Source organism: Equus quagga, chromosome 2 (genome assembly GCF_021613505.1).
Source record: "Equus quagga isolate Etosha38 chromosome 2, UCLA_HA_Equagga_1.0, whole genome shotgun sequence".
Classification (NCBI taxonomy): domain Eukaryota; kingdom Metazoa; phylum Chordata; class Mammalia; order Perissodactyla; family Equidae; genus Equus; species Equus quagga.
In genome coordinates this window covers 91,286,111-91,308,011 of record NC_060268.1, presented here as the reverse complement: position 1 = coordinate 91,308,011, position 21,901 = coordinate 91,286,111, and the positions used below count along the sequence as shown (strand labels likewise).

The 21,901-nt window shown below is 42.8% G+C and overlaps 1 protein-coding gene across 9 annotated transcripts in view; it reads left to right on the top strand.

The window, feature by feature from the left end:
• Window positions 1–21,638, top strand: part of DET1 (DET1 partner of COP1 E3 ubiquitin ligase) — a 31,917-nt gene extending 10,279 nt beyond the window's left edge. For 4 of the 9 annotated variants that reach the window (XM_046654342.1, XM_046654343.1, XM_046654345.1 and 1 more), the window contains 2 exons: window positions 7,457–7,648; window positions 10,826–11,485. In XM_046654342.1, the coding sequence (XP_046510298.1) occupies window positions 7,457–7,648; window positions 10,826–11,015 (382 nt within the window). In that variant the 3' untranslated portion in view covers window positions 11,016–11,485. Of the gene's footprint in view, window positions 1–7,456; window positions 7,649–10,825; window positions 11,486–12,257; window positions 12,351–12,921; window positions 16,101–18,908 lie in introns of those variants that run through there. The other 5 variants (XR_006887582.1, XR_006887583.1, XR_006887584.1 and 2 more) reach the window with 5 other exon arrangements.
• Window positions 21,639–21,901: the final 263 nt, after the last annotated feature.

Below are 21,901 nucleotides of genomic sequence, written 5' to 3'. Positions count from 1 at the left end.
AGAGAAGGTGAACCCTGCAGGCTCTGGCTCCACCTTCAAGAGGCATAGCTGAGAGTAGGGCTGAGATTTGCCATGCTGCAAACAAGAATTAAGTGAAAATTGACATACTGAAGGGTAAGACTCCTGTCCCCCTTGTCAGGTATGACATCCAGGCTTGTACTCGCCAGGCAGGAGGTTAGAGATTTTTCCCTAGAGAAAGTGACCAACCCAAAGAAGAGACCTTCAGGTCTTGACACTTGGAGTCCCTTCACAAAACACCAGGTCACCCCAAATTGATACCCACCAGTCAGCAAGGTCTTCCTCTAAAACAGAACTTCTAATAATTATCCGAGGACATTATTGTGAAATGAATCATTACTTTGGGCCCAGGGCCCAAGCAAATCCTACTCTAGTCAGTCAGTGCCTCATCTACATACTAAATTGTAGTATGTAGGTTTTTTTTTTTAAAAGATTTTATTTTTTTTCCCTTTTTCTCCCCAAAGCCCCCTGATACATAGTTGTGTGTTCTTCGTTGTGGGTCCTTCTAGTTGTAGCATGTGGGACACCGCCTCAGCATGGTTTGATGAGCAGTGCCATGTCCGCGCCCAGGATTCGAACCAACGAAACACTGGGCTGCCTGCAGTGGAGCATGCGAACTCAACCACTCGGCCACGGGGCCAGCCCCTAGTATGTAGGTTTCTGCATACTGAATTGTTCCCCAACCTGAGCCAGTTATGGAAAGTATCTGCTTTAGGTCCCAAGATAGATCAGACCAGAGTGAGTGGATGAATCAGAATAAGCGTTGCTGCTGCTGGGAACAATGAGCAAAGCAGGTATCTTAATGCAGTGGCAGCATATTTATACAAAAGGATAGTGCTCACTTAGAAATAGATAGATATTGATTTTCAGACAACTAACTTGCCTTTTCCTTTTTCTCTGGTTCACGCAAGTTTTCTGCCTTATTAGTATTTCTTATTAGCATGGAAGAATTTTTGGAACCAGAACATGGATCAGATTTTGCTTTTTTCATTTTGGAATGAATTTGCTTTTTTTAAACCTAGCTTTAAAATTAAGCAGATGATTCATTATCAACTAATAACAAAAGCTGGGTGTACTCAGTCAAAACATCAAAGAAGTCACTAGAAGGTAGGCTCCCAGGGGTCAAGGATTTGTGTCTGTTGTATTCACTGTCATAGCCACAGCACCTAGGCCAGTGGCTTTCATCTGGGAGGAACTCACTAGGTATGTGTTGGGTGAATGAAGTCATCCAGGAATTAGAGGAAGCTATGTTTTCTAAACATAACTTCAGAGATTGTAGGAAGCCCCAGGAGGAGAAAATAGAGGTTGAAGAGAAAGGTGGTCTTCCAGCTTTGTGATCCTCAACGTTTTGCTTTATACCACCAGAGATTTTGGAAAACTGTAGATAGCCTCACATTAATTAAGTTGATCTTTAAATTTTTTTACTAAGTAATGGCAGAGGATGCAATTTTCGTTGTATAGTAAACTTTGACATTTAAAAATAAAAGTATTACAACACTTGTTTTTTTCCAGCTTTATTGAGATATAATTGGCATATAACATTGTGTAAGTATAAGGTGTACAATGTAACACTTTGGAATGTAGCCGAGGGAATCTAAATACCATAGTAATTTGGTATTTAATATTTGATATAAAAAGTACTGAGCAAATTATTCTTATACTGTTTGAAATTTTACATTGTTTCTTCTTCTCAAATTCATATATCTATTCCATCTTCCCCACAGAATTATATCCTAATGTAACATTTTATTAATCATCTTATACTTGCTGCTTTGAAAATATAATGTATATATAAATTGAAATTATTTTTTTTCTTGTGAACACATGGCTCTAAATGCTCAATTTTACAGTCTCTAATAATCTTTCGGTAAAATAAATAAAAATGGATCCAGTATAGGTTAGAATAAATGTTTAAGGGAAAAAAAGGAAACCAAGGATCACGAGTCACTTAAGGAAAGCCTTTATCTTGAAAGATAGAGACCAAAATGAAACAGACAGTATAAAGAATAAAGAGACAACATTGCATTCACTGAAATAATTGAAGCTATAAAAATAACATTCCTGTAATAGTGATATGTTTAGAAATGTAAACTTTGTAAGATATGCGTAGTTGAGGAACTCTGCAAGAAAGTAGAATAAAAAGATGAGTAGGAAAATGGGAGAGAAAGAGTAAAAAAAAATTAGAGGATTTGCTCAGGATGTCCAGTATTTATCTAATTCCAGAAGGGGCAGTGGAGAAAACGAAGGGGAGGAAATAATGTAAGACAGTTTTCCAGTACCGACGAGTATGAATTTCCAGATTGGCAAGGACCATCCAGTGATGGGCTGGAGCTGGCTTGTATGGGCTCATGAGAGCCAATTGTTAAACTTTCAGGAATTTTTTCAAGCTGATTGTTAAACATGGCCATTACTAAAAATTAATTATTTCCTAATTATTATTTCCTATTTTATTATTTATGCTCTTGAGGGTATTTGCATCTATTTTGTCTGTATTGTGAAAATACTATTTAGTGATGTGCTACTGCTCATCTCTTGACAACTCCACATTCAGTAATGTCACATTGCTGTCTTGAAATTGACCACAGCAGGAGGAATTACACCACAGAAATTGGCGAGCTTGGTATGTGTGGCGTTTTTCCCCTCAGAGAAATAATTGTTAAACCTTTATTAGCATATCACTTGCTCCATTAAGTACCCAGTACAATCAATTAAGAAAAAGACTTATTCTGAGATATATCATCATGAAATTTTAGAATATTGAGGATAAAGAGAAAATTGTAAAAACTTTCAGAAAGAACATACATTTCACATATAAAAAAAGTTATCAGAATGGCATCAGACTTAGCAATAACAACACTGAAAACTTGAAGCCATTAAAATCATGCCCTCAGAATTCTGTGAAAAAAATGATTTCCAAACTAGAATTCTACGTCCAAATAGTAGAGTGGAACAAAGACATTTTCAGACATGTAAGGTCTCAGAAAATTAACCCCCATTCTCCCTTTTCTGAGGAACCTTCTGGAAGATGCTTCTGGCGGATGCCAAAAGAATGGTACAGGAAATAGAGTCTGACACTGGAGAGAAGCAAAGAGGACTCCGAGGATGATGGTGAAGGAAGGTTCTGGGATGACAGACCACCAGTTAGATGGGGGGAAGCAAGAGGGCACAGGTTTCCGAGAGGGATGTATCCAAGGAAATAGTAAAATCATTACATTATTAAATATTAATTAAAAATTTAATCATTAAATATTAAAATCTGGTGGGTTTGAGTGTATTAAGAAGAGATTGTCAGGCCTGGCCCCGTGCATAGTGGTTAAGTTAAGCGTGCTCTGCTTTGGCAGCCCAGGTTCGCAGGTTTGGATCCTTGGCGTGGACGTACACCACTTGTCAGCTGTGCCATGGTGATGACCCACCTACAAAATAGAGGAAGATTGGCACAGATGTTTGCTCAAGGCTAATCTTCCTCAAGCCAAAAAAGAAGAAAATTGGCAGCAGATGCTATGTTAGCGCGAATCTCCCTCACCAAAAAAACCAAAGGAAGACGAAATTGTCAGTTCTGTTCTAGCAGGGTTGTCAGCATTGGCCTCACTGAGAAGGTGATATTTGAGCAAATCTTTTGAAGGCGATCAGGGAGCAAGTCATGTGGAACGGGGGAAGAATACACCAAGCAAAGGGAGGATCAAATCGAAAGGTCCTGAGATAGATCTCGTGCATCTGAGGAAGCCCAGGGAGGTCAGAGTTGCTGGGCTGGAGTGAGCGGGAGGCAGAGCAAAGCTTTGGCTTTAGCCCTGGGGGTGATTTTGTAGTGTTTGAGCAGAGGAGTGGCGTGATCTCCCTTAGGTTCCAACAGAATTACTCTGGCTGTTGTGTTAATAATAGACTCTAGGAGGGTAGGGTGGCAGCAGGGACACCAGTTAGTAGACTGTTGCAATGATCCATAAATAAAATGATTGGGTTCTGTTTCCTGCCACTAGGATTTCGGTTCTTTTTTGTTCGCTTATGATATCCTCGGCACTTGGAAGATGGCCTGGCACATACTAGGCCTTAGTAATTATTTGTTGGTTGGGTAATGGTGCTTGGATCAGGGTAGTAACACTGGGGGCAGTGAGTTATTGTATTCTTAATGTAGTTTGGAGATGGAGCCCAAAAGATTAGAGGAGGCTGGGAAATGGGCTGTGAAAGAGCAAAGTCAAAGATGATTCTAACATTTTTGGCTTAATCAACTTGCAAGAGAGAGTTACCATGCAACTGTGATGGCGAAGCTTGTCGGCGGAGCAGGTTCGGGGAGAAGATGAGAAGTTCTTTGGAGAGGGTAGTTGTTTCTCTGAGGGAGGAGTGTCAGCTCTCCTGACAGGTCAAGTGTGATGAGGACTGATAACCAGCTATTGGAGTTAGCAACATGGAGACCATTGGTGACCTTGGTGAGAGTAATTTCAGTGAGATGGTGGGGGTGAAAGCCTGTTTGGGTGGGTATAAGAAAGAATGGGAAGAGAAGAATTAGAGACAGTACGTAAAGTGTTTTGAAGAGTTTTATTGTAAAGTAGAGCTGAAAAATTGTGCATTAGCTGGAAGGGCAAGCGGTGTTAAGTTTTTGTTTTTGTTTTTGTTATTTTGAATGGGAGGAAAAATGGCATGTTGGTGTGCAGATGGGACTGATCCTGTAGATGGGGGAAATTGATGGTCTGGGAAAAGGAGGTGGGGAGAATGGGTTAAGTAAATGGGAGGGGGTGGGACCTAGTACCCAAGTGGAGGGATTGGCTTTACAAGGTGGCACACACAGCTATACAGGTACAGATGTGCTGATAGGAGCTTTGCAAAGATCTCTTCTCATTGCTTCTATTTTTCAGTAACAAAGTAACAGTGCCATTAGGGGATGGTGAGTATGGGGGTGGGGTGAAATGGTCATCAAAGAGAGTGGGAGACTCACTGACTGTGGAAATGTAGTCTGAGTGCCCTGCAACATTAAGGGCCCACACGAGGCTGATGGTTGTAAATTTAAAGTGAGCATTTTTGTATGTTTTTCTCCAGCCATAGAGAAAACTGAGTGGATACAGGCATGGAATAGGAAGAGTTGAGCTTACCTAGAGTTGTAGTTTTTCCAAGTAAGTACCACAGAGCAGAGCAGACAAGGTTGCTGAGGATGAGTGCAATGGAGTGATTTTCGTGACTGACTGTGGAGTTTAAGCTGGCTAAGGAAAAAAGGAAGGACATGATGGGGGTGTAGGATGGCAAGAAGTTGGGAGAGTCAATGGATTGTAGGTCCCCTTGGGGTTTGAAGGGTTGTTGAAGCTGGGATGAGTAGAGGGGCTGAGCTGGAAAAATAAGAGAGAAGGTAGTTGGAGAGTGTGGCCCTCCACCCTGGGATTACACAGGGGTTGCAGTCATTGGTAATGGTGAGATTGAGAATGTGACTGTGGGAATGAGTGGCAGAGGCTGAGAGGAGGTGCAGGAACTAGGAGGTCATGGTGTTGGAAGGATCATCCAAGAATTTTGAAATCACCAGTAATGAAGAGAGGCTTGGCTGGACAGAGTGTCAATGAGCCAGAATTAAATGGATGAAGCCATCAGAGGGATGGCTTCTTTATCTTGTAGTCAGTAGGGAGCATGGAGAGGGGAGGTGGTGGGTGCTGCTGGGGAAGAGGAACTGGTTCAACATACAGGTTGTCATGGAGGCTTTGGTTTGTGATCATCACAGAGCTGCGGGCCAGCCCCCATCATTTGAAACCACCTTTTGAAGCCAGTGAGCCGGCAGGGTTGGAGGGTATGTCATGAGATGGAGTACTAGATCTTGGCTGAAAAAGGGCTGAAAATCGAAGAGCCTGGGATGTTTGATTCCAGCTCAAATGAAAGGGAAAGAAATCAGTTCTATTTGGCCTAAGGTTTAATTTTGTGATTTACGCTGAGGCTGTGAAAATTAATGTCAAGAGGAGTAATGGAAAAGCAGTGTTGACGGCCAGGCTTTCTTCTGGGGGCTAAGTGTTAATGTCTGCTGAGCAGCCCAGGTCGACAGTGAGAACAAAAATCAAAACCCATGGAATCTGTCTTTCAGTCCCATCACAGTTAGGATCAGGCAGGTTTTTAACTTTATTAGTTTTTATTCCATTAGTTCCAGGGATGAGATGTTAGGTCATATTTTCCCCTCTTAACTAAAAAAAAAATTATTTTCGCTTTGATTGTTAAACCATATGATAGGCTGTGATATAGAGATTTTTAAAAATATACACTGAGAGTTGACATTCTTTCTAAGAAACTATAGGAAAGTGAAAAAAAGAAGAAGAATCCAAAATGTTATTATGGAAACACAACGATTACCATTTTGATGTATTTCTACCTGTCTGTCTTATAGGCATATACTTTTTTGTTTGTGTGTTTAATCATGCCATATAGGTAGAATGTAGCCTACTTCTTTTACTTACCATTATGATAAACGTTTCCTCTCTTACCATATAATCTTTGAAAATTATAGTTTTCCATTAGGTTTTTAATTTTTCTGTCAGTTTTTCATTGTCATAAACAATGCTGTATTGAATGTGCACAGAGACTTTTCTGCATATAGGATTGCTTCCTTAGGGTAAATTGCCAGAATAGAAGTACTTGGTCAAAGGATATTAAATTTAGTATTTGTTACAATTGTGAGAAATAACTGCTTCATTATTAAAGATAAGTCAGGGGCCGGCCTGGTGGCGCAGCGTTTAAGTGGGCATGTTCTGCTTCAACAGCCCGGGGTTCGCGGGTTCGGATCCCGGGTGTGGACATGGACCAGCTTGTGAAGCTATGCTGTGGTAGGCGTCCCGCATATAAAGTAGAGGGAGGTGGGCACAGATGTTAGCTCAGGGCCAGTCTTCCTCAGCAAAAAGAGGAGGATTGGTGGCAGATGTTAGCTTAGGGCTAATCTTCCTCAAAAAAAAAAAAAAAGGTATGTGACTTGTGTCCGAGTTACTCTTCTTCTAGATACTAATGTTTCTGCAGGAATATAGTAGCGAGCTCTCAAACTTTATTTAAATAAAGAATGAATAATTTGTCAAAAGGTTTAAAGTTGGCTCATAACTGATCCCAAGAAGAGTCAGAGAGAGGCTGCTTCTGAGAGTTCTCTGCTCTCCATAACTTTTCTAATGCGTCTAAGGCTGTTAATTTGGGAAAGTAAGTTTGAGAAGAAATAGCTGTCACAGATTGCTTATATTTATTTTAAACTTGTTTGTGGAGTCATTGTTAACTTTGCTGTGGTAACTTAATGTTCCCCATTGCTAATTCTGTTTTCTGCTTTTTGAGAGTATTTGTAGCTAGGCAGACTTGTGATGTGTGAGAGTGCTGACTTCATTCAGTGTCTCCATTTCTGTGTACAGAGTGAGTTGTTTTTAGACGTATGTTTGTGAATTTAAACCCAGGGCGGCTCTGTATGCCTGCTAACAGCACCTTCCTCACCGGTGCTTTATTGTAGGTTTAAAGACACTATTGTGAATGCCAAGTACGGAGGGCACACCGAGGCCGTGCGCCGGCTGCTCGGCCAGCTCCCCATCAGCGCCCAGTCTTACAGCGGCAGCCCCTACCTCGACTTGTCCCTCTTCAGCTACGATGACAAGTGGGTGTCGGTCATGGAGCGGCCCAAGACTTGTGGAGACCACCCCATCAGGTACTGGCCCTGCTTCAGCCGCGAGCCACCTCCGGCCTGACGGTGGCTGCCTTCTCTCTCTCTGCCTCTTGGAGGTCACTTCACTGTGACTGCGTCCACTTGGGCTCAGGGAGAGGAGGGAAAGGGAAGGCTGCTTCTCTCATGTGCTGAGTGCTTTCCTGTGGGCACTAGTCTGATAAATTAACTAGTTCTCTGTGCTTCTCATCACAACACCAATTCAGATAAGTATTGTTCCCTTTTAAAGGTATCCAGGAAAGGAAACTGTTCTTTTCCATTTAATGATCTAATACCAATTCAAGCTAGTGTTTATAGTTGAGACTTCAGTTTTCTCTAGCTCAAACTATTTTCTCCCCCCATGTTACCTAGTAGAAAAGACAGCACGGAGAATTTGGGGAACAGGCAGGTTTTGGAGAAACTCATGCTTCCTCTCTTGGGGCGTTTGGAATGGAGATGACTGTATTATTGCTAGAAGCTTGAAACTCCCCTCTCACAAGCAGTCTCTCCCTTGCAGATGTCCGGTCCACAGACCTGCCTGTCTCTCCGTGTCGGGAGCCTGTGTTGTTCTATGTGTTGTCACGGGCACTGGCGGGACTGTCACTGGTGGGGTTATTTCAAGGGAGATGTGTTCCTGGAGCCCTGAGCCGGAGTGTGGAAGGTCTTTTTCATATAGAAACAGTAGTAGGTAGTGTTTCATAGTCCAGCTTCGTTGTGTAGTAAATAGGCTTAGGTAACATGTTTTGTACAGTTAATCACCATTCATAATATTGCCTTTGGGAAATTGCACTCAAGTTCCAAAAACCAGTTAAAATGTTTTTATTATGGAAAGTTTTAAACATATAAAACATGGAAGACGTAACGAACCTCAGTGTACCCATCACCCCGCTTCAACAGTTACCAGCTCATGGTCAGTGTTGTGGCATCTCTTTCCACTGCCACTACTCCCTCCATTCTGATTGCCATCCGGGATCACTTGGAAGCAAATCCCAGGTACACCAAATTTTGCTTGTACGTATTTTAGTCTGAATTTCTAAAAGATAAAGACTTAAAAAATACAACTCGGTACCATTATGCTGTCTTAAGAAAATTAGCAATTTATTAAGACCACAAAATATCTAGTCAGTTTTCACATTTCCCTATTGTCTTGTAAATATTCTTTTTAGTTTGTTCCAGTCAGGATCTAAATAAGGTTCATATGTTGCATTTGGTTACTATTCCCATAAGTCTTTTTTATTCTGTAGATTCTGCTTCTCTCTTATTTTCCTTGCAATGAAATTGTTGAAGAAACCGGGTCATTGGTCCTGTAGCGTTCCCCACATTCTAGATCTTGCCCTTGCACTCTTGGAGTGGCATTTACCACCTTCCTCATTCCCCAGTATCTCCTGTAAACTGGTAGGTAGATTTAGAAGCTCAAAGGCTCCCTGTAAGTCACAGGCCCTTTGTGCGTTGGGGACCACGTAGTAAGGTGAATGTGATTTTCACACATAAAAGCATGTAATGGGCCTCATTTGATATCATAATAAAGTAGCATGAGATACGTTTCTCTCCTTTCTGACTTCCCTGCCTTTCTCATTTGAAACGATTCATCTAAGTAACAAAATCTGTAAATGCCATTGTCCCGACTAAAGGGGTTTTTCTTGTAATTTGTATTTATTTTTAATTTAAAATAGGAGATGTAAGGATATTAAAGGGATTTGAAGAGCTAATGCCATTACTCTAACACTTTTATTGTATATTCCATTCTAGTCTTTGTCGATATGCATGTTTACATTTACATGGTTGTAATCATGGTTAGGGTAATACTGTGTCATCTGCTTTTATTTTATAAACACATTGTTACATAGTCCTCATAGTTAGAGTCCTAATGACAGCATATTATTCCATCCAGTAGATGTACCTAATTTGTTTAACCATTCTCCTATTACTAAGCATTTATTGTCTTTCTGGATTTTTACATTAGAGCTAATGCTGTAGTAGCCATCGTTATTCATATCACTATTTACTTGATTTAAGATAAATTCTGAGGATATAAATTCTTGGAAACGGGATTATTGAGTCAAAGGATTGTGAATATCTTTATATCTACTATATATTTGCTTTGCAAAAGAGAAATTATAGAGCTCTTCATTTGCTAGAACTTCCCCAATTTAGCCCCAACCCTGCTGATCATCTCTAGTTCCCAATACCACAGGGCACTTATTTTGTGTATGGGAAGAGGTATTGAAGTACTGGGATGGATGGAAGCATCTTTAGTCTTACGGTATTAAATGAAAAGTTAAAAACTTCTTAATGTTTTGTTTTTGTGTGTGAAAAAGAAGAACCTTCCAAAAGACTTTATTCTTAAAAATGATAAACTGAGGCGGCCCGGGGGTGGAGTGGTTAAATTCGCACGCTCAGCTTTGGTGGCTTGGTGTTCGCAGGTTCGGATCCTGGGTGCAGACCTAGCACTGCTCATCAAGCTGTGCTGTGGCGGTGTCCCACATAAAATAGAGGAGGATTGGCACAGATGTTAGCTCAGCGGCAGTCTTCCTCACAAAAAAAAGAAAAACTAAAATTGGGCCTAGATCTGCACTGTCCTCTGTGGAGGCCATGAGCCACCAGTGGCTGTTGAGCACTTACAGTGTGACTCGTCCAAGCTGAGATGTGCTCAAGTGTCAAATACACCTCAGGTTTCAAAGGCTTAGTACAAAAAAAGAATGTGAAGTATCTCCATATCTTTATGATGATTATAGGTTGAAATGCTAATATTTTGGATGCCAATATTGGGTTAAATAAAACATATTATTAAAATTAATTTCACCTTTTTCTTTTTACCTTTTTAATGTGGCTACTTGAAAATTTAAAATTACACTTGTTGCTTACTTTTCTTTTCTAGCCCTGGCCTTGACAATCTTGTGGTGGGTAGCTTCTGGAAAAGGGGAGGCTGTGGTTAAGGCTGTAACTAAGGGTCATCTTGGGAGAGAAGTGACTCAGGACAGCAGAGTACAATTCATAATCACCCTGCCTGTAAAATGAGCTGTGCAGACAAAGGTGATTTTCTAGTTCTGATAACCTGGTGCTGGTGTGAGAGGGGCTTTCATTAGTAAGGATGAAGATGAGTTGCCACATTTCCCTGATGTTCAGATTTCAAGATGGTGATGAATGTCTGTACCGTCCTCTTTCTCCCCTTGCTCTGTTTAGGTTCTATGCCCGGGACTCTGGTCTACTCAAGTTTGAGATCCAGGCGGGCTTGCTGGGCCGCCCCATCAACCACGCCGTGCGACGCCTTGTTGCCTTCACCTTCCATCCTTTCGAGCCTTTTGCTATTTCCGTGCAGAGGACTAATGCTGAGTATGTTGTCAACTTCCACATGCGACACTGCTGCACGTAGGTGCCTCACCAGAGCCAGGCTATCTGGGCTTCCAGGACTTCGCCCCCTTCATATCTCAGTGGACTGCCAAGCAAAAGCTCCTCACTACCAGCTGTGTGGTTCCAGACTCGTAAACCTCAGGTGGGAGAGCCGGAGAGAGGAGCGAGGGTGGCTCAGCTAATGGAGTTTTTTATTGTATACGAAAAACTACTGGTTGACTGAGAGGCCTCTTGCTTTTTCCTCTGGGAATGCCCAGCATTAATTAAGTCCATTTAGTTTTTGTTTTATTTTGCATTTTATTGCCATGAAGATGAGAGCATTATGCCTTTACCCACTTCCTGTCACTTCTTTGGCATTATGGGCTGCAGCCTGAAGCAGGTAAATCTTGTTTACTCAATGAGAACTGTGTACGTCCTGTGCACTTAGCCAACAAGCAGGGCTATCTTTATAAGAAAAAAAATAAAGCCTTGGTATTTTCTTACTTAAATATATCCTGTTGGATGACTGCCTTATGTTCTGATCTCACCAAATCCATGGGTTCCAGGAAGGACTCTGAAAGGGACCAGAGGCCATGGATCCAGCAGCTGCTCTTGGGAGAACTGAGTGGTCTGTGCCAGAGTGGCAGACAGTTAGCTGCCAGGATTGTTTCCTTCCCTCGGGTTTTCTCCTGGAAATTGTTCCAGCTGGAGGAGCGGGGCATAATTGCACATGCTCATGTGGAAGCATGCTCCCATCTGCCCTGTCTATGTTGTGCAGGAGGAAGAGTGAGCAGTTCTCTGTGGCCAGAGCAGAAATAAACACTGTGTAGCACGTACTGTAATTTGGGTAGTGGGAGCTGGCAAGCTCCAGGTGTCCCGAAAGAGATCAGACTGGCTGTTCCTGGGTGGCTGAGCCATCACTGCTCTTCTGCAAACACCTGCTGGCCCCCAGCGAGCAACCTCTGTCACATCCTCAGCTCGTCCCCTCCAGAGGGCTTGTCAGGCTGTTTATGTTTCATCTTCATAATATCCCCACCATTTATGTAGTGAGCTTGGTTAGTAACATCTGACTTTGAAGGTAGCTTTGAAATGTTGGGTTTCAGAGCAGGCTGTGAAAGGAGCCATGGGTGCACTCAGCTGGATCCTATATCCCTCTAATGTCCAGACTTGGCTTCCTTTGGGAACATAGAAATGTGACATGAGACACCAAGCCCCAACAAAAACAGTTCAGCTCATTTTATCATCTTCAATATTGAACAGCTAAATCCATTCTCATTCAACACAGGATTTGAGCACCTACTATGAGTCCGGTAGATGCTGTGCCACGATGTGAAGGATGAGGAAAGAAATGAAATAAAGAGAATTATAATGCAAAACGGTAAAAGCTCCAAAAGTATAAGTTTGGGAACGGTGGAGAGGGATGAAGGAAAGGCAGAGAAGGAAAGCTCCACTGGGGAAGGGACAGTGGAACTGGATAAATGGCAGTGTGTTGTGTGACCCAGGGCAGAGGACATTCCAAGGAGAGACCCAGCATGTGCAAGGACGTAGAGGCATGTACAGGGCTGTTGAGGTTGTGAGCGGCAGTCTGATATGGCCTCAGCAGGAGCTGGGAGGGGCAGGGAAATGTGACTGAATCATGAGGAGAAGTCTTGGGCATGGTGCTAGGGTTTTACACATGGAAGGGATAAGAGAATTCCACAAAGGTAACTTTCAGCAGTCTGAAGATCACTTGGAGGGAATCAAGATGAGAGAGAGGGGGCCCAGGCAAGTCAGCAGTGGGAATACGAAGGGGCATCACTGGGCATCTGGGGGAATGAAACAGTAGGTGTTCTCCTAGATTCTAAGTAGGCTGTGACAAAATCAAGGACCCAAAGCAGTCACGTGTTTGGGGGGCTGAACCACCCTTTTCTTGGAGAAGCGGTTTACCTGCAGCTCTCTCTTTGTCACAGGTTGCTTGATGGGACCTGAAGACTTGGCAGAGTGGAAGGAGCCTGGAGGGTGAAGTTGCTCAGGCCTCAGTGTGAAGCCTGGCCCTGCGGCTCATTAGCTGTGTGACTGTGGGCTGATTTCCTAGCGTTTCTGAGGCTAATATGTGCTTCCCTCCCCGTTAGTCATACATTCCCTTGGTCGTATCTTAGGTCTTTTCTTCACCTCTAACTACCATCCCTGAAGTCTCAATTTAGTACACTCCCCTCTGACCCACCTCACCTTGCTTTACTACCTCCACAGACGGTCTTTGACCTCACTGAAGCCTCCACCCCCTGCCCAATCTGGACCAGTAGGGAAGTTAAACTGCTCCAGCTGAAACACCCCACAACGCAGTGGCTTGACCAACATAGCAGTTTCTCTCTCAGGGAACAGCACAGGGCAGATGTGCACAGTCAGTGAGTGCTTCTGCCACACACAGCCCTTCAGGGACCCGAGTCCTGTGGCATCCTCCTGGATTGAGCTGGGGAGAGGGTGGTGGAAGGGTGTGGAGGAGGCTCTGCCTGGTCTTAATGCCCCTGTCCATTAGGGGCACACATCGCTGCCGCTCATGTTGGAGGGATCGTAATCACTTGGCCACTTAGAACAAACTAGAGAACCTGGGAAATGTGTGCCTGGCCTGCCAGGTGCCAGGAGTCCTCTCGTGTTCACATGCGGGGGAATGAGTTTGGTGGACAGCTGGCTGTCGCCTCCCCTCAGGTCCTCTCCTCTTTCCTTATTCAGCCCGGGTTGTATATCGTCTATCGCTGTAGTCAGTGTGTCGCAATTGCCCTTAACTTCCTTGTTGCTCCACCTCCTCCATGCTAATTTAGAAAAACTGCAACTCTACACGTGTCTGTGTCTGAACAGCTGGAAATTGCTGCAGAAAACCCACGTCTGTTCTTCAGTTCAGGACCACAAGCCTAAAGTGGACACTCAAGACTGCTGGGCAATCCTCATATCCTTTCCTTGTTTGTTTCCTTTCCCATTCCCTGAACTTGCTGTTTTACACTTTTACCTCCCTTCAAAACCCCTCCTCCCATTTCTCACCCATCACCTGCCACCTGCTTCGTGGCAGAAGTGAAACCATCGGGTGGGAATCCCCTCACCTTCCCCCATCAGCCACATGACTGCATCTGTGCTCCTTCTCTGCCCTTCTGAATGAGATGTCTCTGCTTCTATAAAAGGCCAGCTTCTCCACCTGTTCACTGAAGCCTGTGTCTTTCTCGCTTCTTGCGGTCTTTGCTTCTGTGATTATTTTCTCTCCTACATCATCTTTCTTTTGATGGGCCATTTCCATTGGCATATCGATAAGCTCTGTGATCTTCTTTCTTTAAAAACTGCTTTGACTCCAATTTCCCCTTGAGTTACTGCCCATTTCTCTGCTGTTCTTCACAGAAAAACTTCTTGAAAGACTTGTCTAAATTAAATGTTTTCACTTCCCCAAATCCACTCCAGATAGGTTTCTGTCCCCATCACTTCACTGAAACTGCAGCTGTCTAGATCACCAGTGAGTCCTTGTTGCCAATACAGTGCTCACCTCTTGTCCCTCTTACTTAGCCTCCCAACATTGGATGTAACTGATTTCTCTATATATCAAGAAACACTTGCTTCTCCTGATTTCCAGGACAGTGCATGTTTCTGGTTTTCTTCCTCCTTAGTGATTGTTACTTCTTGGTTTCCTTTGCTGGCTTCTTCTCCTCTACTCTACCTTTCTGTGTTGGAGTGCCCCAGCCCTCAGCCTTGGATCCTCACCTCTTTTTCTCTATATATTCTCTCTTTAGTTATTTCATCCATTCCCCTGGTTTTAGATCCTAGCTATATGCTGATGTTTCTCAAAGTTATAACTTCAGCCCTGACCCCTTCCTTGAGCTCCAAATTCATCTATCCCATGGCTTACATGGCGTCTTTGTTTGGGTATCTCATAGGCATTTTGAAACTAGCGTGTTCAAAACATTGCTCCTGATTCCCACCCCCACCTCCAACCTGTTTTTCCTCTGAGATTTCCCATATGGCTTCTGGATCTACCTGTTTACTTGAGCCAAAAACTTAGTAATTATTCTTTCTCTTTTTTTCTGTCCCCCTCCTTTCCTTCCACCACCCACATATCTGATTTTGCTCTGAGGATGTGTCCTGAGCAGTCTGAACCAATCACAATAGCCTATACTCCTTGCTTGTGACTAGAACTAGAAGGGATTAGTTTAGGTATATCATGTGACTTAATTCAGGTCAATGATACTATGAGGTAAAGGTTTCTGGGGCTTCCAGGGGAACATTTCCCTTTTGAAAATGTCAGTCAGGAAACATGTAGCTCACATTTCCACTTTCCAGCACCCTATGATCACACTCAAAAAGAATCAGCCTTAGGATGAAGCTGACCTTCTGGATGGCAGAAGGAAGAGGAAAGAACCTGGATTGTATATGACGTAGTTGGTTGACTAGATCACACAATGCTGAAACCCACCCTGCACCTGGATTTCCAGTTCTGTGAGACCGTATCCTTACTATTTAAGCCACTTTGAATTGGATTATCTATTTCTTGCAGTTGAAAGCAAATTTATAGATGCAAAGAGAAAGGCAGGTCCCCTGTGGAGAGTCGTGAAATTCCTGATGGCTGGGAACCTTCTTAGATTCAGTTCCAGTTTCCATGAGACCCTATGATTCCTATTCTTGGATTTCTATAAGATTCCTGGCTCTCCTATAGCCCTCGCAGCATACCTGAGCTGGCCTGACAGTTTCTTGTAACTAAAAGGATATAACTAAAATGGGAGGTAAAAGAACTCAGCCCATTGAGTACTTGACCCATGTTACTTTCTCAACCCCTATGTGTTTGTTTATATTAACTTTGTTTCTAAAGGATTTAAGGCTTCTCTCAGTAAATCTAGAGTCTTCTCTCCACAAATGTCCAGTGAATCTCAAGAATCTTTGGAAAAACAAGTTCTTTGGAACCAAAATGTTTAAGAAAAATAGGGACTTCAGGGGATCTATCTTTCCGATCTAAATTCTTTCCTGAGCCTGTCTCCTCACCTCCCTCCTCTGCAGGAAGCTGACATGTCAGCCATCCGCGGGAAGCTGCTCTGGACCTTTGAGAGAAAGGCTCCATTTAGATTTAGCAAAACCCTTTCATTCAGAGTCCTTGCAGAGAAGCACAGCATAAATGAGTGTAAGGCCTAAATTAGATAATTTTTAAAAGAACAGTAGCTTCATTATGTTCAAGTACACAGAGTAACTCCATCTCCGCCGTGAAGTGTTCCTTTGTAGAAGCCCTTCGGGACTTTCCTTAATGAGTAGATTATAATTATTGGTAATCAGCATAATGTTCTCTGCAAAGCGTGCTTCGAAAGCAGTTGAGCATATTAAGTGATTTTGATGTTCTGGGGGCAATTTTGTTTAAAACATTAATCTGTTCAGTGTATACCCTTTATAGCCGTAACCCTCTGTTGTTTAAAAAGAATTCTGAAGGCTCCCTCCATCCTACAACATTTGATTAGCAGAGGCAGAAATAATGCAGGAGGAGAGGGAGGCATAGTAGGACTCAGATTCTTTACCTACGGGTGCCTGACAGGATTGTGGGAACAGCTCAGGCTTGCAAACGAGGCCCGGTGCAAAGCCTGGCTCTGTCACCCACTAGCTAGGATAATAAGAACTTTACTGTCTCAGTTTCTCCTCTGTAAAATGGGGGTAATTTCTACTCTGCAGGGTTGATTTGAACACTAAGTGACTATTAATTAAAGCTCTTAATCCAGTAAGTACTTGAGAAAAGCTGGCCCCTTCTCCTCTAGGTCTCTTGGCCTGTGCCGGAGGCTCTCTTACCTCTTTAGTGTCACAGAGACTACAACCAGCCCTGGTAGTACCTCTTCATTCTCTGCTGACCAAGCAGCAAAAGCTGGCCCCTTCTCCAGGCAAGCCCCTGCTTACCCACTGGAGACCAGTGGCATCCCAGGTGGTGCCGTTCTGCTGCCATAGTCTCTGTCCTCTCATACCCGGGTCTGAGTAGACTAGAACATTCCTAACCCTCTTTGCAGCCAAATGCGTTGGCTAAAAGGAGCTTTGTTTGCTGAGAGTTTGTTATTGTTGATTATGAACATTTATTAAGAGCTTCCTATGGGCCAGAAGCTATGCTAAGCACCTTAGGTAGGAAGATACTTCCGTCAGCTCATCAATTCTGAGAAGCATTTTTCAAAATTGTAGTGTATCTAAAATTGGCGTCAGTGTCAGCCACGCAGCAGTTGTGACATCACTGCTGTCATCGCTTGTGCATGTGCAAATTGAACACGCTCTTCACATTGTCATCATTTCTGTTGAGCAATATGCACTGTTGATACCACGTTAAATGTACATGCTGTTTACGATGTCTTCGAAAAGATTATACTATGGTTCAGTATTGTAATGAAAGGTTATTTTGTACTTAGAAAGGCAAAGAAGCAGAGTGGGGGTTAATTTTGGTATGAGTGAAGCAAACGTTTGCCACTGGAGGAATGAACATGAGGCCATATTGTTTGCAAAGCAGCAACCAAGTGCTTTTCAGAACTAGGAAAGCAAGACCCTCACTAGTAAATGAAGTTTTACCAACATACTGAAGTTCGTGCAAAAGGATTGCCTATCAAACCCCAAACGAGACCAATGAATGAAGAGGAAATTGTCGCATCCCTTGGCATAGATGGAAGAAGTTTTAATGCAGTGAGAGGCCTAGTGTGACCAATGCGGAGCACAGGACTAATCGTGAAGGCGGGAACCAGTTGGCCAGGGACTCCATGCTGACTTTGAACAGAAGCTGATTAACTTCCAGGGAGATGTGATTCAATACAGGAAAAAAATGGAACTCGAATTGAAGTCCAAATGGAAATGCTGATGCAACTGGGTGCTCTTCAGCGTGCCTCAGGGCCAGCCCCTGCGGCCCAGCGGTTAAGTTCAGCGTGCTCCGCTTCGCTGGCCCGGCTTCAGTTCCTGGACACGGACCTACACTGCTCTATTAGCGGCCATGCTATACTGGTGGCCCACATCTTAAAAAGTAGAGGAAGATTGGCACCGATATTAGTTCAGAGTGAATCTTCCTCAGCAAAACAATACAAAACAAAACAACCCCCCCCAAAACATGCCTCAAATGCCTCTGAATCTAGAAAAGGTGTAAAGTGCTTTTTGGATAAGTATATGTTTTAAGGATACTGGGATTTGTTTTAACTGGACATGGTAAGACACAGACAAGGAAATGAGTGTCATGAAGAAAGAAGTTTGTTGTACTCACCAGTCTCGAGCAGTAGGAGGCACAGCAAGCCACGCAGGGCCACGCGAGAAAGCACCTGGGTCAATGCAGAGGCAGAGGGAGTGAGGGCAAGTGTGGGAAGAGCCTTTATTGTCTCTACAAGGAGCAGGGAGGGCAGGGGGCATAGGCTTGGGACTGACTAATTTCAATAATTTTGGTGGGCTCTGAGACATAGGGGCTGTCCCTACTTGTCTGATCCCTGGCTCTCGGGGGATTAGGGCAACTGGATAGTGGCCCAGAGTGTGAGACTCCCATAAAGGAGGTGGGTGGGGTGTTGGCTCTGGATTGGCTTGTTGCACATGAAGGTGCCCTCCCAGGCGAGCTGTTTGCCGTCTCTAGGAATTAGTTAACCCTGGGAGGGGCTAGTCCCTACAGGCTCAGCAAGGCCCCAGGATGTCAAAGCAACAGAAAGTAAAAGGCATGGCTAATACAATATAAAATAGTAATTCCAAGTAAAAAAAAGCATTGTCATGGTTTAATTATCTGGGTTCTTTTTCGTTAGTGACACGTTGTGGTAGCCAGCCTCCAAGATGGCTCACAACGATCCCACCTCCTAGGTTCGTGCTCTTATGTATCAGGATTGGTGTCTGTGACCAATGAAACACAGTGGAAGTGATGGTGTGTCATGTTCAAGGCTAGGTTATCGAAGACATTTTAAGGCTGGGCTTCTGCACCCACCTTGCTCCCTTCCTTGAATCATTCACCTAGGGGAAACCAGCTGCCATGTCGTAAAGACGCTCAGATGACCTTCTGGAGAGACCTGTTTAGTGAGGAACTGAGGCTTCCTGCCAATGGCCATGTGAGTGAGAGTTTGGAATGGGATCTTCCAGGCCTGCCCAGGATCACTGCAGCCTCATGAGAAGCCCTGAGGGAGGACCACCCAGGCAAGCCGCGCCCAGATTCTCGACTCTCAGAAATTGCGTAAGATAAATATTTTAAGCATCTGAGTTTGAGGGTAATTTGTTATGTATCGATATGTATTTAACATTCACATAAAGAAGGCATGTTTTGCAATATGACACCTTATATTTGAAAAATGCAGTATTATCCCCATTTTATAAATAAGGAAACTGACTTCCGAGACATTAAGCGATTCACTCAAAGTTTCCTTACTAGTTAACGGCAGGTAAAACTTTAGTCCAGCCTGTGTCAGAATCCATTCAAATCCTGAATTTGTATAGATCTAAACTGGTATTTTTACTGTTTACCAGAAACATTAAGAGGAAATTCTGATGTTCTTGCGCTTGTGCCTGTATCTGCCTCTGCCTGATAGGGCGATGGCCCAACTAAGGTGTCTTGTTAAAGGTTGATGATATATATCTCTCACTGTTCTCAACCCTAGTACGTTAGTTGGCTTATTTATTCATTCATGTATTAAACACTTATTGAGGACCTACAAAGTGCCAGCAACTAGGAATATAAGAATGTGTAAGTCATAGCCCCAATGCTGAATTTCTAGTCTGTGATGCCTCTGAGTACCTGTCTCCCTCTCTTGAAAGAAAGATGCCTTGCTGTCTCTCTGGCTCAGCCTTCCCACCATCACTAAAGCTGCCAGTTAACCAGTCTTTGAGTGTGGCTTCAGGAAGACAGAGCTGCGTGTTGGACTGCTTCTTTGTGGAGCCCACTGCTTCTCCATGTAACGTTTCAGCACTCTCTGCAGAGAGCACTTACAGCGCCCTGGAGCAGCTGTCCGAAACCGCGTTCGCTCTGGCGGCGGAAGCCGGTTCCAGCTCTTCTCCATTCCATTCGCTTCCTGAGACCAGAGATCTGGTCTCCAGCCACTGGTTCTCTTCCAGGCTTAGAAATCAACTTTCCGGGAGTGGAAGAAGAGACTGTCTCTTAGCTTTAATTAATTGTTGAAAGAATAGAGAGGAGTCTATAGTTCTAGAAGGAAAAAAGGGAGGAATGGAAATTTTCTGGACAGGGGACAAAGAAGTAAAAGAAAGATAATTTTCCAACTCACTCTCTTCACCCTAGTCTTTAAAAGGTTTTGTTGGGTGTTATGAGGTTTGAAATCTATCTTTAGGGAGGGATGTGTTACTCAAAAGAAATTGCCTCTAGATTGTTTTCCCAAGTCAGTCATTTAAAAAATATTTTAATGTCATTCTGCTTAAATTTTTTAAACAGTGAAGTTTACCTGCAAAGTACTTCTCAACTCAGGGTAGGATAGGGGTAAATTTGAGGTAGTAAGTGTGTTAGAATCTTGAGGTAGGTTTCCTTTGAAAAAAACAAGTAGGTATCATTTTTATTGGGAAAATGAAAAAATGCGTAAGTTTTCACATTACAAACTGAGGAGAGTTTGAAAAAAAATCTGATGAGGTTATGCAGAAGACACAGGGATTCATGATTGGGACACATCCCTTCAAAACCTTGGAGGAACAGGAGATTTTCCTGGTTATCAAATAGGGGGATGAGTTTTAGAAGGCTGAAAAGCATTTAGAAGAATGTTGCGTTTCCTAAAAAGGCAGAATGAGGAAGCTGGTAGACAATTCCAGAACATTCTATGGGTCTCATGAAGAGAAGATTCAGGGAAGGGCAGGCAGCAAGTCCAAGATCAGGAAAGATGAGAGACACAAAATGGACCTGTAACTGCAAAGGTTCCATTGTCTTCTGAGTTTCTGTTTATAATTTTGCAGTGAGTAATTTTAAGAAGGAAAAAATCCCCATAGAACTGAACACATGCAGATGAAAACTTATGAATGGCAAAAAGATATCAAAACAAAATCAAATAACACATGTATCAAAGGAATGATTTCCTTAGTAGAAAACATTTTTAAAATTATATATAATTTTGATATTTTTGTTCATCAAAAGATGAACAACCCCAAAGAAAAAATGGGCAAAGAATGTTATTAGCAGGATGTTCAAAGAAAAAATAAATACACATGGTCAACAACTATAGGAAACATGCTTATAAGATTTACTTTTCACCCATCAGATTAGCTAAGGTTAAAAATGTTCATTGACCCAGGGTTGTCAAGAATGTGGGGTGCTCTCACCCACTGTAGGTGGGAGAGTGAGTTATCAGATTTCTTGAAAGACAAACAGCAATGTCTTAGTAAATATGCATATCTTTTAACCCAGTTAAATTCTATGTATCAAGGCAAAACATTTGCGTATGTGAGCAAAGCATGTGTACGAGGCTATTTCACTGCAGCTTTTTGATTATGAAAAAGTGGAAACTACTAAATGTGCATCAATAGAGGACTAAATAAATTATAAATGTCCACTAAATGGGCTCTGATATAACTGTTGAAAATAACGCGCCAGATCCATATGTATTGATTTGGAAAACTCTCTGAGACAGACTAATTGAACAACTGTTTAGTGGGATGCTATATTTTGTAAAAAACTAAACTGAAATCTATACTGAAGTTGAAGTCAATATAGATGTAAATACTTACTCGCTCGTAGCGTCAGAGAACACTTTGAAAGCATACGGAAGGTGCTATCAAGGATGGCTGCCTCTGGGGGGCCCGGGAGGGAGGGAAGGTGAACATTTACTCTTTAGCTCGTTCCCTTTGTCTCTGTAAGTCTTTCGCTGTGAGCATGTATTACTTAAAATTTTTAATGAGTTTTTTAAAATTTGTAATTGTGATAAAAAACATATACAATTTATTGTCTTAACTATTTCTAAGCATACAGTCAGTAGTGTTAAGTATATTCAGGTTGTTGTGCAACCAATCTCTACGACTTTTTCA